The 14838-nt window shown below is 47.6% G+C and overlaps 1 protein-coding gene across 3 annotated transcripts in view; it reads left to right on the top strand.

Moving 5' to 3' along the window:
• The window catches only part of LOC309505567 (P2X purinoceptor 4a-like), a 35102-nt gene extending 20851 nt beyond the window's left edge, over nt 1-14251 (top strand). For 2 of the 3 annotated variants that reach the window (XM_082178984.1, XM_082178983.1), the window contains one exon: nt 13348-14251. In XM_082178984.1, coding sequence (XP_082035110.1) covers nt 13348-13380 — 33 coding nt within the window. In that variant the 3' untranslated portion in view covers nt 13381-14251. Of the gene's footprint in view, nt 1-56; nt 3506-13347 lie in introns of those variants that run through there. The other variant, XM_082178982.1, reaches the window with a different exon arrangement.
• The last annotated feature ends 587 nt before the right edge of the window (nt 14252-14838 follow it).

Genomic DNA, 14838 nt, shown 5'->3' with positions numbered 1-14838 from the left:
CCTAGGCCTATAAATACCCATCGCTCAGGTTGCACTATGATTTCGTCTCCTTTCAGCGAGTGACTCACTTCGCTGGATCTTCTGAGAAGAGAAGCTGCACCGTCGAACAGCACTCAGCGGGACGAGCTTGAGCTAAGAGGACGCCGGCTGGATTATCGCCGCCTTCACTCGCCGTGCCTGCTGCGCTATCCGGCGCCCATATCCTTTTTACTCGCTTCCGTGTGTTCCTCTCTAAAAGAGCCGGCATTTCTAAATGCCCAACATGTCTTGCGGCTCGTGTCGAGCCACTCTCAGCGACGGGGGCCGAAACGTGCTGTGTGCTTCTTGCCTGGGCCAGGACCACGCGGACCACGCGCTCTCTAACGGCAGCTGCCGTGAGTGCGAAGCACTGCCTCTCTCGACCCTGCGGGCTCGACAGGCCTTGTTTACCACCGAGTCCGCCCCTCTGATGCTTCCTGTTGGGCCGCGCCGTAAAAAGCGCCGTTCACAGAGGCCGCCTGAAACTTCAGTGGGAGAGCCCTCGCCGGCGGCTTCCCCCGCAAGTCCCCCGTCTCCTTCATCGACGGTCAGCGTGCCGCTACGGCGGTGCTCGACGAGATGGACGAGGGTGTCGTGGAGGACAACAGCTGTTCTCTCCTTGTGTCCGGGAGCGAGGAATGGTCGGGATCCATCCCGGATCCCGCCCCGTCGACACAGGAGTCCAGCATGAGGGCTTCTATCGACGCTGAGCTTCTCCGCCTCCTCACGAAGGCCGTGGAGGACCTCGGCCTCGAATGGACCGCGCCCCAGGAGCCCAACAGGCTGGATGGCTGCTTTCTGCCAGGACGCCGCTCTTCGCCTGTTTTGAGGCCCGCTCCCTTCCTCCCCGAACTGCACGACGAGCTCTCCAGGTCGTGGGGAGCTCCGTATTCGGCCAGGCTGAGGTCCTCTGTTTCTTCGGCGCTCTCCGCGGTCGACGGCGCCAAGGACAGAGGATATCTCTCCGTTCCTCTGGTCGAGGAAGCGGTAGCAACACACTTGTGTCCGCCCTCTGCGGGATGGCGGTCCAAGTCAAGTCTGCCCACTAAAGCCTGCCCACTAAAGCCTGCCGGACCACTTCGGCATTGATCAGCCGCGCACATGCTGCCGCCAGTCAAGCCGCATCTGCGTTACACGCCATGGCGAATCTCCAGATACATCAGGCCAACCTTCTCCGCTCCCTGGACGAGGCTGGCCCGCCTACGGAGCGTGTAACGGACCTGAGGAGTGCGACGGATTTGGCTCTCAGAGCTACTAAAACCGCCGCCCAGGCCATTGGACGTAACATGGCCTCCCTCACCGTCACGGAGCGTCACCTGTGGCTAACGCTGTCCGACATGTCAGACTCTGACTGCGCCACTTTTCTGGACGCTCCTGTGTCACCATCTGGTCTCTTCGGTCCCTCGGTGAAGGGCTTCGCTATTCGGAGGTACAGAAGGCATCTCAGGCCATGAGACACTTTCTACCGCGGCGCTCCAGTTCCGCAGCGGGTCGCGCTAAGAAGCAGCCGCCCGCTCGGAAACCAGTGCCCCCACCGCCTCTGCCGCCTGCCTCATAGCATCGCCAGGCTCGGGATGTACGTCAGCACTCGCGCTCCACTAGCCGCCGCAGACCGCCTCCCGCCCGGGGACCCAGGCCCAAGATCGCGCCGAATTTTGAGCCTCCTAAGTCTTCCTAGCCCCCCTAGGAAGGCGCCGATGGCTAAGTCCCGCTGCGGCCGGACCGCCATCGAAATCGGCACGATCCGCTCTCTCAGTTCCCTCAACAGAGGCGATTCGAAGAGTGTATTTAGCAGCCAACGAGTCAGTTCCTCAATTCGCTCGCCTACACACAAATGCCGTTCTCACGGCGACCCACATAAATCTCGAAAAGAGCATTATGTCTGGTCATATTCCGGCTCAGGCCGAAGGTGTTTTGAACGTAGGAAATGTGCCCACTACCCAGTGCCCACCCCTACACATAAGCACCACCCTCTCTGTGAGTCACACTCATCCAGGGTCGAAAAAAATAAAGTTGGCTCATGCCGCTCGACCGCTAAGTGTAGAAAAAGTGCCCATTACCCAGTGTTCACCCCTACACATAGGCATTACCCACGCAGTGTCTCACACCACCCCGAGGTCCATATCAGTCAAACCAGCTCATGCCGTTGATGTTTTAAGTGTAGGAAATGTGCCCACTGTACAGTGCTCACCCCTACCTATGAACACGACTGTATCTGTGTTACGCACACACATAATGCCCCAGCGTATGAACCCAGCTCACGCTGGCGGTGTTTCAGGTGAAAATCACTTGTCTGCCACACAACGCACACACTTTCTGAAAAGCACCTCGTGCCGCGAGCTCACATAGCCTTGCCTGTTATACAACACCTTCCCGTTTCTACGGCCGGGATGTTAGTTACAAAGCCGCCGCACGAAGTGCCGACTGCCCCATTGAATATGAACTTGGTGAACAAAGTATGAATCTCTGAATCTCAGCAACCGGAGCCCAGATTTCATTCTACCCCTGGCCATTCACGCAAAAGCGTGGGAATCGATTCCAGGGGTCTCAAAATGGGTGCTAGAGATAGTGAAACGGGGCTATTCGCTACAATTCGCTCGCAGACCGCCGCGCTTCACAGCCCAGGTCGAAACTTCGGTGAATCAGGAAGTAGCAAACCTACTTCGCACTGAGATATCGAATTTGCTAAGAAAAGGGGCGGTAGAGTCTGCCCCCTTGGCCGAGAGCGAGTCGGGGTTTTACAGCCGTTACTTCTTAGTACCGAAGAAGGACGGTGGGCTCCGCCCCATACTAGATCTCAGGCGTTTGAACAAAGCTCTTATGATACGCTCGTTCAAAATGCTCACAACCAGATAAATCCTCGCTCGAATTCGACCGGGGGACTGGTTTATATCAGTGGATCTGAAAGACGCCTACTTTCAGATTCAAATAGCAGCACAGGCCATTCTTGAGATTCGCCTTCGAGGGCAAGGCTTATCAGTACACCGTCCTTCCGTTCGGCCTGTCCTTAGCACCTCGTACATTTACGAAATGCATGGACACAGCGCTCGCGCCCCTCAGACGAAGGGGAGTGAGAATTCTGAACTATTTGGACAACTGGCTGATTATAGCGCAGTCGAAAGAGGAACTGGTATTACACAGAGCGCTATTGCTGGACCATCTGGGTCTCAGAGTCAACTGGGCCAAAAGCAATCTATCTCCCAGCCAGGAAACATCCTTTCTAGGGATAGAGTTGGACTCCAGGTCTATGTTGGCGCGCCTAACGCGAGAACGCGTGGCAGTAATCCAGCGCCTAGCAGCGACATTCATAATAGGATGATTATTCTCCCCCTCAGAGTGTTTCAGAGGATGATGGGTCTTATGGCCTCAGCCTCGACGGTGCTGCGGCTGGGTCTGCTATACATGCGCCCTTTTCAGCTATGGCTGAGGCGGCGTGTTCCAGCGCGAGCATTGACATCAGGTTTGCTTCGTCTCACGGTGAATCAGACATGCGCAGCAGCGCTGAAACCGTGGATGAGGGCCTCCCTGTGCTGAGGAACCACCATGTTCTAGTCAGAATAGACAACATGTCAGTGGTCAAGTCAAGTCAAGTCAAGTTTATTTGTATAGCGCTTTTCACAATACAGATTGTATCAAAGCAGCTTCACAGTATTAAATTAAAATAATACAACAAAGTTTGTTTCAAGAGGAATTTATTGATTGATAAAATTAGATTAAATATCCCCAAAATATCCCCAACTGAGCAAGCCAAAGGCAACAGTGGCAAGGAACCGAAAAACTCCATCAAGTGACCTAATGGTGTCCTAAAACTCCATCAGGTGACCTAATGGAGAAAAAAAACCTTGGGAGAACCCAGGCTCAGTCGGGGGCCAGTTCTCCTCTGGCATTTATGAGCTAGATGACGGATTGTAGTTTGATCTGTAGGATTATATGAATGCCTGGCTGAAGAGATGCGACTTTAATCTAGTTTTAAACTGGGAGAGCGAGTCTGAGCAACGAACAGTATCAGGAAGACTATTCCAGAGTTTTGGAGCCAAATGTGAAAATGCTCCCCCTCCTTTGGTGGTTCTGGATATCCTAGGTATGACCAAAAGCCTTGAATTTAGTGATCTTAAAGAGCGCGATGGATTATAGGGTGATAGAAGATCCGTTAAATAGACTGGAGCTAAGCCGTTTAGGGATTTATAAGTCAGTAGCAATACCTTGTAATTAATACGGAACTTTATAGGTAACCAATGCAGTGATGATAAAATCGGTGTTATATGATCATATTTTCTTGATCTCGTAAGAACTCTAGCGGCGGCATTTTGGACTAACTGTAGCTTGTTTATTGAGGATGCAGGACAACCAGCTAATAAAGCATTACAGTAATCCAGTCTCGAGGTCATGAATGCATGAACTAACTTTTCTGCATCAGAAACTGATAGCATATTACGTAGCTTAGCAATGTTTCTAAGGTGGAAAAAGGCTGTTTTTGTAACATATGAAATATGATTTTCAAAAGACAGGTTGCAATCGAGTATAACACCCAGGTCTTTTACTATAGAGGATAAAGTAACAGGACATCCTATGATGTTAAAGTTGTATTGTGCGAGGTTTTGTGGGCGGTTTTTTGAACCGATAAGTATTACCTCTGTCTTGTCTGGATTTAATAAAAGAAAATTACGCGCCATCCAATCTTTTATATCTTTAACACACTCTGTCAATTTGGAAAATTTAGCGTTTTCATCCGGCCGTGATGAAATATATATTTGAGTGTCATCAGCATAACAATGGAAACTAATTCCATGTTTCCTTATAATATTTCCAAGTGGCATCATATATATGGAAAATAACAGAGAGTTATGTAAGACAGAGTGGTGTCTTACATAAACCGCCAGGGCGGCCTCAGGTCCCGGAGCCTTCTTGCAAGAGCAAAAATCAAGCGAGTCAGGGAGTGCAAATGCTCGATAATAATGGTAGCCCCGCTCTGGGAGAATCAAGTTTGGTTCCCAGAGTTGATGGAACTGGGAGCACAGCTCCATGGCCGATTCCACTGAGGAAGGACCTGTTGTCTCAGGCCGAGGGCGCAGTTTGGCACCCATACCCCGAGCTGTGGGCCCTACGTGTGGGCGATCAATTATTACCATTTCGCCTCCCGGAGGGAGTGATGAACACGATACACAGGCTAGAGCTCCGTCTACTAGACGGCTCTACGCATCTAAATGGTCAGTGTTCGCTGAATGGTGTTTAGCTCATGAATTTGACCCGCTAGATTGTGAGGTAACAGTGGTGCTTTCTTTCTTGCAAGAGCTATTGGACAGCGGGAGAACCCCATCCACGTTCAAGGTGTATGTGGCGGCCATAGCAGCATTTACGAAGCCTGTAAATGGCCAGTCGCTGGGAAAGAATGACCTCATAATCCGTTTCCTCAGTCCTAGAGGCCATGAAAGGCGGCCCATTTGAACCATTACATGCGGTGGAGCTAAAATACCTTTCCTCCACCTTTCCTGGCATTGGCCTCAGTAAAACGGGTGGGCGACCTACACGCGCTCTCGGTAGGTGCTACGTGTCTGGAATTTGGGCCTAATGACTCTAAGGTCATCCTCAAACCAAGGCATGGCTACGTCCCGAAGGTGCTTGCGACTCCGTTTAGAGCGCAAGTTATTTCCCTGTCAGCCCTCCCTGCATCCGACAGTGAGGTTGGGGTTAATTTCCTTTGCCCAGCAAGGGCCTTGAGGATTTATGTGGAACGTTCTGCTGCCTTCAGGCAGATGGAGCAGCTTTTCGTTTCTTTCGGTGGCCACGTTAAAGGGCTAGCCATCTCGAAACAGACCCTGTCCAGATGGATAGTAGACGCTATTGCGTCGGCTTATGCATCCAAGGGCTTGGATTGCCCCTTGGGTGTTAGGGCCCACTCAACTAGAGGCATGGCCTCGTCGTGGGCCTGGACAAGTGGGGTCTCACTTCAAGACATTTGTATGGCAGCAGGCTGGGCCTCCCTGTCTACATTTGTAAGGTTCTATAACCTAGAAGTGCCCGCCCTACAGGCTAGGCTGTTCTCAGTCTGATTATGCTATATTAACAATGTCTACCCAACTCAGTTCGCTTAGACTGTTGATATGTTTGCAACGTCCTGTGGGCCTATGCAGTTTCAAAGTTGATATATTGCCTTAACTGTATATACGTATAAGCACCTATCTTTCATAATACCGAGTCGTCCCGCCCCGTTCTGCCGCTTATGCGACTATTCCACTTATACATGAGCCCCGGGCAAACTGCCCTTGGGACATTAGTGTTGGAATCTTAGCACACACAGCGTTTTACATGGGGTTCCCGTAGCGTAAGCTAAACTTACGCAACACGAGAGTACTCTCGTAAGAGAACGACACTCGGTTACTAACGTAACCTCGGTTCTCTCTAGAGAGGGAACGAGTGTTGCGTAACCTGCCGTGCTTGTGCTGCGTTATGGTTTCGCTTCCAGTCGACTGAAATCATAGTGCAACCTGGGCGATGGGTATTTATAGGCCTAGGCCACACCCATATTGGCGGGCCATGACGTAGCGCGGGGAGAGCCTCCCATTGGTGCTGACGTCATGGCAGACGCACTGATAGGTTGCAGCAGTTGCCGCAGAGCAGCCAATAGGCGCGCAAGCTGCCTCGCCTAGGTCTGCTTGCTGCAGCAAATGCGTTTTAAATTATAAAAAATTAAGGATAATTTTTTGCTTCAATATTCTCGAGAAAAGGAGTTTTTCCCGTAGCGTAAGCTAAACTTACACAACACTCATTCCCTCTCTAGAGAGAACCGAGGTTACGTTAGTAACTTAGTGTCGTTATTGTCCAGCTAATGTTAGGTTTGATTGATTCACTTCCGTTGCAAAGATCATTAGTTATTAACTTAGGGGCCGCTGACACGACACCGTTCTAAAGCCTGGAACACACCAAGCCGATGGTCGGCCGTCGAGCAGTTTTTGTGCATCGGCCGACTAAGTTTTCTCAGTGTGTTCCGCACAGTCGGCTGAAATTCATCCTCGTCTGCTTTTTTTCGTTGGGCCGTCGGTGAGAGAGAGAACTCTGATTGGCTGTTCAGCTTAGTGAATGAGTCAGTGCACGAGAATAATAGCAAAACAGTGAGCAAAGAAGTCAAAACACAGATAGAAGGCTGTTCTAATGTTACGTCATCTTACCTGCGTGTTCCTTGGCGAATATTTCAATATTAACACGAGAGGAGTGGAATAAAGAAAGTGTTTAGCAGGATTGATATTCAAAACGGTAAGCACGCATCGCTTTGTTTATGGTTTGTGTATCTGCAGCCGGCAGCGTAGGTTTCCCTTTTTGAATGACGAATATAGATGAATATATCTTCAGAAATAGACAGTTGTCTCATTTACACACAGGCGCAGAACGCGCATTCTAGCTAACAGTTGGCAATAGTTCGCTCGGTGTGTTCAGGTGAAGCTTTTTTCCCCTGACGCAGGACAACACAGTCGGCTTTCATCAGTGCTAGTTCTTTGGCGTCGGTTTGGTGTGTTCCAGGCTTAACAGAAAACCCTTAACGCGCTCCGGCCCACTCATTCACACAACAACAGTGCAAACAGCAGGTCAAAATTAACTGTTGGCGGTAGATCCTTTTCCTATTTAGCACAAAAACTTTGGAACAGTCTTCCTAACATTGTCTGGGAAGCAGACACACTTTGTCAGTTTAAATCTAGACTAAAAACACATCTCTTTGACGTAGCATACACAAAACACATAATAAACTTCTATAATTCAATATTAGGCTGCATAGTTTAGATCAGCCGGAACCGGGAACACTTCCCATAAATCCTAATGTACTTGTTACATCATTAGAATAATAGCGTCTACGTTAATATTAGTCTCTCTGTTTATCCCAAGGTTTACCGCAGTCCGCCGGATCCAGGCTGTATCCAGATCTGATGAAAAACATACGCCTGGATTCAACGACAACGCAGTCCTGAAGTGTCAACTAGTTAGATTAGATGATTAGATTCAACTTTATTGTCATTACACAAGTACAGGTACAAGGCAACGAAATGCAGTTTAGGTCTAACCAGAAGTGCAATAGCAGCAAGTGCAGGATATACAGTGGTTCCATAAGTGCAGAACATGGATATGTACTGAATAAATATAGAGTTGAATACTATTATAAACAAAAATTTACAGATAGATTTGTCCTATGAATATAATATACAGATAACTATTACTGTGAACAGAATTTACAGCTAGATATGTACTGAATATAATATACAGATGGCTATTACTATAAACAGAATTTTTACAGATAGATATGTACTGAATATATATACAGATGGGTGTTACTATAAACAGAATGTGAGCATAATATACAGATGGCTATTACTATAAACAGAATTTTACAAATAGATATATGTATAAGTTAGGCTAAAATGAGCAGTATAACAATGGATTTAAAGTAGTGCAAATAAAGTTTGGACAGAAGCTATCCGAGTGAAAGTGCAGTGGAAGTAATTGCATATTACAGTTAAAGTATGGTATTGCAAATGTATATGTAAACAGTCGGTACTGTAAATAAACAGTCGGCAGTGCAAATTGAGCATATTCCAGTCAAGGTAGTAGTGCAAGATGCATATGTAAACAGTTGTTTCTGTAATAACAGTCAGCAGTGCAAATGAACATTATAGTATTGCAAATAACAAATAACAAAATGGAGGCAGGTGTGAGGAGGGAGAGGAGAGTCAATCAGTATATGAGGGGAGTGGGATCAATGAGGGTTAGAGTTTAATAAAGAGACAGCTCTGGGGAAAAAACTGTTCTTTAGTCTGCTGGTCCTGGTCCGGAGGCACCTGAAACGCCTGCCGGAGGGCAGGAGAGAAAACAGTCTGTGGGCTGGGTGAGAGGAGTCCTTAAGGATGCTGCGAGCTCGATGCAGACAGCGTTTCCTCTGGATGTGCTCGATGGCAGGTAGTGGAGTCCCAGTGATGCGCTGGGCGGTTTTCACCACCCGCTGCAGTGCCTTGCGCTCTGCAACAGAACAGCTCCCATACCACACTGTAGCACAGTTGGTCAGGATGCTTTCTATTGCACAGCGATAGAAGTTCACCAGGATAGTGGAGGAAAGCTGATTCTTCCTCAGTGTCCTCAGGAAGAAAAGGCGCTGGTGAGCCTTCTTGACCAGGCTGGAGGTGTTGGTTGTCCAGGTCATGTCCGCCGAGATGTGGGTCCCCAGGAACTTGAAACTGGAGACACGCTCAACAGCCATTCCATTGATGTGGATGGTGTCGTGTGTGCCTCTTGACACTTTCCTGAAGTCCACGATGAGCTCCTTCGTTTTGGTGGTGTTGAGGAGCTGGTTATTTTCAGTGCACCATGTGGCCAGGTGCTTGATCTCCTCCCTATAGGCAGTCTCATCGTTGTTGCTGATGAGACCAATCACCGTAGTGTCGTCCGCAAACTTGACGATGGAATTAGATCCGTACACAGGCTTGCAGTCAGAGGTGAAGAGGGAGTAGAGAAACGGGCTTAGCACACAGCCCTGTGGTACACCAGTGTTGAGTGTGATGGACGTGGAGCAGTTGGAGCCTGATCGAACATTCTGGGGTCTGTTGGTCAAAAAGTCCAAAATCCAGTTGCACATGGAGGTGTTGATGCCCAGGTCTCCAAGTTTGGCTATTAACTTAGTTGGGATGACAGTGTTGAATGCTGAGCTGAAGTCAACAAACAGCATGCGTGCATAAGTGTTCTTATTGTCCAGATGTGTGAGCACAGAGTGCAGTGCCATGGAAACTGCATCCTCTGTGCTCCTATTGCTACGGTAGGCAAACTGGTGTGAGTCCAATGTGGATGGAAGAGAGTCTTTTAGGTGTGCCAGGACCAGCCGCTCAAAGCACTTCATTACGATGGGTGTGAGTGCTACAGGGCGGTAGTCGTTAAGGCACTTCGGGCTGGAGTGTTTTGGCACTGGCACAATGGAAGTGCATTTAAAGCATGTTGGTACAGCTGCTTGGGCAAGAGACAGGTTGAAAATGTCTGTAAAAACCCCAGCGAGCTGCTCCGCACATGCCCTGAGTACGCGTCCAGGGATGTTGTCTGGTCCAGCAGCCTTGTGCGCGCTGATCCTGCTCAGTGCATTGCAGACATCTGTGGAGGAGAGTGTGATCGGCGGGTGGTCAGCTGAGGATTTGAGCTTGGTGGCAGTTTCTCTGTTGTCTCTTTCAAAGCGAGCATAAAAGTCATTTAGCTCGTTCAGGAAGTTGACATCAGTGGCTGCGGGGGTGGAGTGAGAGGGTTTGTAGTCACTGATGGCCTGAATGCCCTGCCACATGCGCCGAGGGTCAGCGTTGGAAAAGTGTCCCTCTATCTTAAGCTTGTAGCAGTGCTTGGCCTCTTTGATGCCCCTTTTCAGATTTGCTCTGGATGTGCTATAGGCTTGTGCATCTCCTGATCTGAAGGCAGTGTTGCGTGTCTTCAATAGGAGTCGCACTTCCCTGTTCATCCATGGCTTCTGATTTGGGTATGTGGTGATCTGCTTCTGGGTTGTAACACTGTCAATGGTGGTATTGATATAATCCAGTACAGAGGAGGTGTAGCAGTCAATGTCCGTGTGAGAGCCACTGGTGGCTTGAGAAGCAAACATACTCCAGTCTGTGTGTAGAAACCTTTCCTGGAGTGAGGAATCTGCCCCCGCAGGCCACACCTTGATGGTCTTCACTGATGGCTTCACGTGATTGATGAGAGGTGCATATTTGGGGGTGAGGAACAAAGAAAGGTGATCTGACTGTCCCAGGTGGGGGAGGGGTGTCGCGACGTAAGCTCCAGCCATGTTTGTGTAAACATGGTCTAAGGTTTTGTTTCCTCTGGTGTGACAGGAAACATGCTGGTGAAATTTCGGTAGCACTGACTTTAAGTTTGAATGATTAAAATCACCCGCAACAATAAACGCAGCTTCCGGGTGAACGGTCTGTTGTTTACTGATGGCTGCGTGAAGTTCTTTCATAGCAAACTTGGCATCAGCATCCGGGGGAATATAGGCTGCAGTTATAATAGTGGAAGTGAACTCCCGCGGTAGATAAAACGGTCTACATTTAACCATGAGAAACTCAAGGTTAGCTGAACAATGTCTCCCAACAATAGCAGAGTTTGTGCACCAAGCTTTGTTAATGTAAATGCACAATCCACCACCTCTGGTCTTACCGGAGCCATCTAATGTTCTATCCGCCCGGAATGTATGGCGTCCCGCTAGCTCAATAGCGTTGTCCGGTATTCCGCTGTTTAACCATGTTTCCGTGAAAATTAGAACATTACAGTTCAAAAGTCTCTTGCTGTATGTGATGTTGAGTCGAATCTCCTCCATTTTGTTCAACAGCGACCGTACATTGGCAAGGAAAATGCTGGGTAAAGAGAGCCGGTGTGGTGTTAGCTTTAGCTTAGCTCTTAGTCCTCCGCGCTTCCCCCGCCTTTGTTTACGATCTCGACGCCGCCTGCGAGCACTTCCGCCCGGCCGGGCAGAGTGCATAGCCCCGGGTGTTTTGGCGATCTCAGGAAGGAGTCGAAGGTTGTCCATAAAACTGTCGGAAATTCGCAAACCAATATCCAAAAGCTCACCTTGGGTGTACGATGTTAAGGCACAACTGTTCTGCACGAACAGACCCGAAATGAGCAAGAAAAATACTACTAAATTGCAGAATCTGGAGAGACCGCGAGCCTCGCGATGTACTCGCGCCGCCATCTTGGTTCAACCCTAGTCTCTCCCCTGTGAAGGCCTCCCTCCCTTTACCTCTGCACAGATAAAACGTTTTCAAATAAATAATTCCAGTTCACATGGCTACACGGAAGCGATAAAAAATTCTGTATTTAAAATTTTTAAGGCCAGACTAGTAATTTGTTGAGGTCAATTTGTACAGAAAGACTACACGCCTGCGCACATATATATTCAAACGTGCATACCTATAGACTAAACACGTAATACGCATATGCACGCCGTCAGCGTTCTCACAGGTTGGCATTTTTGTTTGCGAAGAGATAACCGTTTTTTTCATAATTTTTCAAGACTTGCACCTTGAAACCTATTTCAAGGTTTGCGTTCTTGAGCCACCAAACACTGTTGTTGTGTGAATGAGTGGCCGGAGCGCGTTAAGGGTTTTATATTAGAACGGTGTTGTGTTAGCGGCCCCTAAGTTAATAACTAATGATCTTTGTAACGGAAGTGAATCAATCAAAACTAACTTTAGCTGGACAATAACTTTATTCTAGAGCTGCTGTAAAGACGAAACAATCTCTGTTACTTTAATGTCCTATTATCACTGTAAAGCTGCTTTGAAACAATCTATATTGCTAAAAGCGCTATATAAATGAAGGTGACTTGACTTGACTAGGGGCCGCTTACACAACACCATTTTCGACTGAAAAACAGAAACCTTTTAATGCATTCTGGCTCTTCATTTAAATGACAATGAGGTTTTGGTGGCCTGAGAACACTAACTTTGAAGTAGGTTTCAAAGTGCAAGTTTTTGAAAACGGGTTTTGAAAGTGATACCATTAATATCTCCATGTAATCATAAAAAACGTGAATCTGTGAAAACGATGACGGCATCCACATGCGTATTACGCGTTTAGTCTACTCTATAGGCATGCGCATTTGAATGCATATGTGCGCAGGCGCGTAGTCTTTCTTTACAAAGTGACATCGGCAATTTCCGCGGATGCGTGTGAATGGGAATTATTTGATAACGTTTTCATCTATACAGAGGAAAAACATTTGTCATTAAAAAAAAACTTGTGCCGATGAGGCCTTCGCGGTCTAGTTGACACGGTCTCTGCTGACACTTCAGGACTGCGTTGTGGTCGTGTCCAGGTGCTGGTCCTCCATCAGATCTGGATACGGCGGACTGCGGTAAACCTCGGGATAAACAGAGAGACTAATGTGGTTGGTATGTTTTTCATCTTCAAACCAAGGTCTTCCGCCGACAAAGTTTAAATCCCGTCTGGCTAGTGCGCTTTTCATAATGTTCACTCATTAGATCATTAGGCGGAGAGTAGGCGTCTTTTAGTGGTTGTTCGAACATGTTCGATCACATGAGCGTCTGCACTATGAAAGCAATCCGGTCCAATGTGTTTTCAACTCCCTCTGGAAGTGGTGGAAAGTGCACAAGCTCAAAACATTTTAGACCCCGTTTACACCTGTATTTAGCGTCATTTCAAATTATTCGCATGTGTTAGCGCGTCAATGTTGACAGCCCTAATTAAAATTATTTTAATGATTTGCTCTTACCGACTATTAAAAGTAAGTAGGTCTTACACTTTACAATAGCTATTAGTTATTAAGAAACTAACAAGAGTTCTTTGTTCTTTTAGCTATCCGATGAAGCACCCACTGCAATGGAGTAATCTCACTATGGCAGCCAGTATTGATTCTAAGCTTATGCTTATTGTGATTTTCTTTGATTTTCATGTTTTTTCCCTCTTTTGTTAATGTAGAAATAATACATTGGTACAAATGTACACCTGTAACCTTTTATTTTACTATACTTTGTGCCTTTTTATGTGATAAAGTCATATTATTATAATTTCCCCCCATTCTTAAAGGTAAAATAGTTCAGCTTAAAATTTAAATTCTGACATCAACTACCCACCCCATGTCTCTAGAAACACATGATATTTTTTTATGCAGAAAGCAAAATAACCTCTCGAGCAGAATGTGGTTACTTTTTTCTGTACAATGAAAGTGGATGGTGTCTGCAGTTGTCAAAAAAGTACCATATAAATGTACTTCAGATCTTCTAAAGCCATGCAGTAGCTTTGCATTGTAGTATTTGTGAAAAGACAAGTCAGACAACAAGGACGCTTGGCAGATACAGTATACAGCACTCACACACTGTTCTTCTGTTCTCCTGCGTCACTTACATACTTTACATGTTCTGATGCAGTGCATTATACATAAGAAACAGAAAGTTAAAGTTGTTCAAATTAAAGTTATTTACTGAAAATCTTGCATTCTGCAAAATTTTTCCAAAGTCCAGGATTTTATTAGAAAAACGTACTCGGTTACTAACGTAACCTCGGTTCTCTCTAGAAGAGGGAACGAGTACTGCGTAAGATATCTTACGCTAGGGGAAAATCCTTTTCCGCGAGATATTGAAGCCAAAAATTATCCTTAATTTTGTAATAATGCAAAACGCGTTGCAGCAGCAATGCAGACATAGGCGAGACAGCTCGCGCGCCTATTGGCTGCTCTGCGGCAACTGCAGCAGCCTATCGAGCGAGGCCTGGCGTGACGTCAGACCCAATCAGGGCACTTCGCGCCCGCTGCGTCACGTCCCGCCGAAATGGCCGTGGTCTAGGCCTATAAATATCGCTCGCAGGCAGCTATTATCTGGTTTTTCATCATCGAAGCAACCAGATGTGCATGCACGGCAAGATACGCATTACTCGTTCCCTCTTCTAGAGAGAACCGAGGTTACGTTAGTAACCGAGTACGTTCTCTTACGAGAGGTCTCTCGTACTGCGTAAGATATCTTACGCTAGGGGACCCAATGTAAAACGCCGTGCATGCTGAGATCTGACACCAAAGACCCAAGGGCGAAAACCCGGGGTACATATAGTGCACAATCACTCAGGGAACTCACAGGGAGTCCGGGAAGAGGGAGGGGTGCAGCCTCACTTTTCCACATATAGTAGCGTCGATGGGACGCGAATTTCATCATACAGACAGGGCGGGGTACGGCCTGAACTGATGGGGAAAATGTGGGTCTTACACAGTTTGCCCAGCTTTATACTGTCGAACATTGAGCTGTGCTCAGCAGACGCAGCATTCTGAGCTGATCGCATCAGGTCAGATAATACTGG

This window comes from Leuciscus leuciscus (genome assembly GCF_965113295.1).
Source record: "Leuciscus leuciscus genome assembly, chromosome: 9".
Taxonomy (NCBI): domain Eukaryota; kingdom Metazoa; phylum Chordata; class Actinopteri; order Cypriniformes; family Leuciscidae; genus Leuciscus; species Leuciscus leuciscus.
The sequence above is the reverse complement of the archived record's forward strand: the minus strand, read 5'-3'. Positions and strand labels throughout refer to the sequence as shown.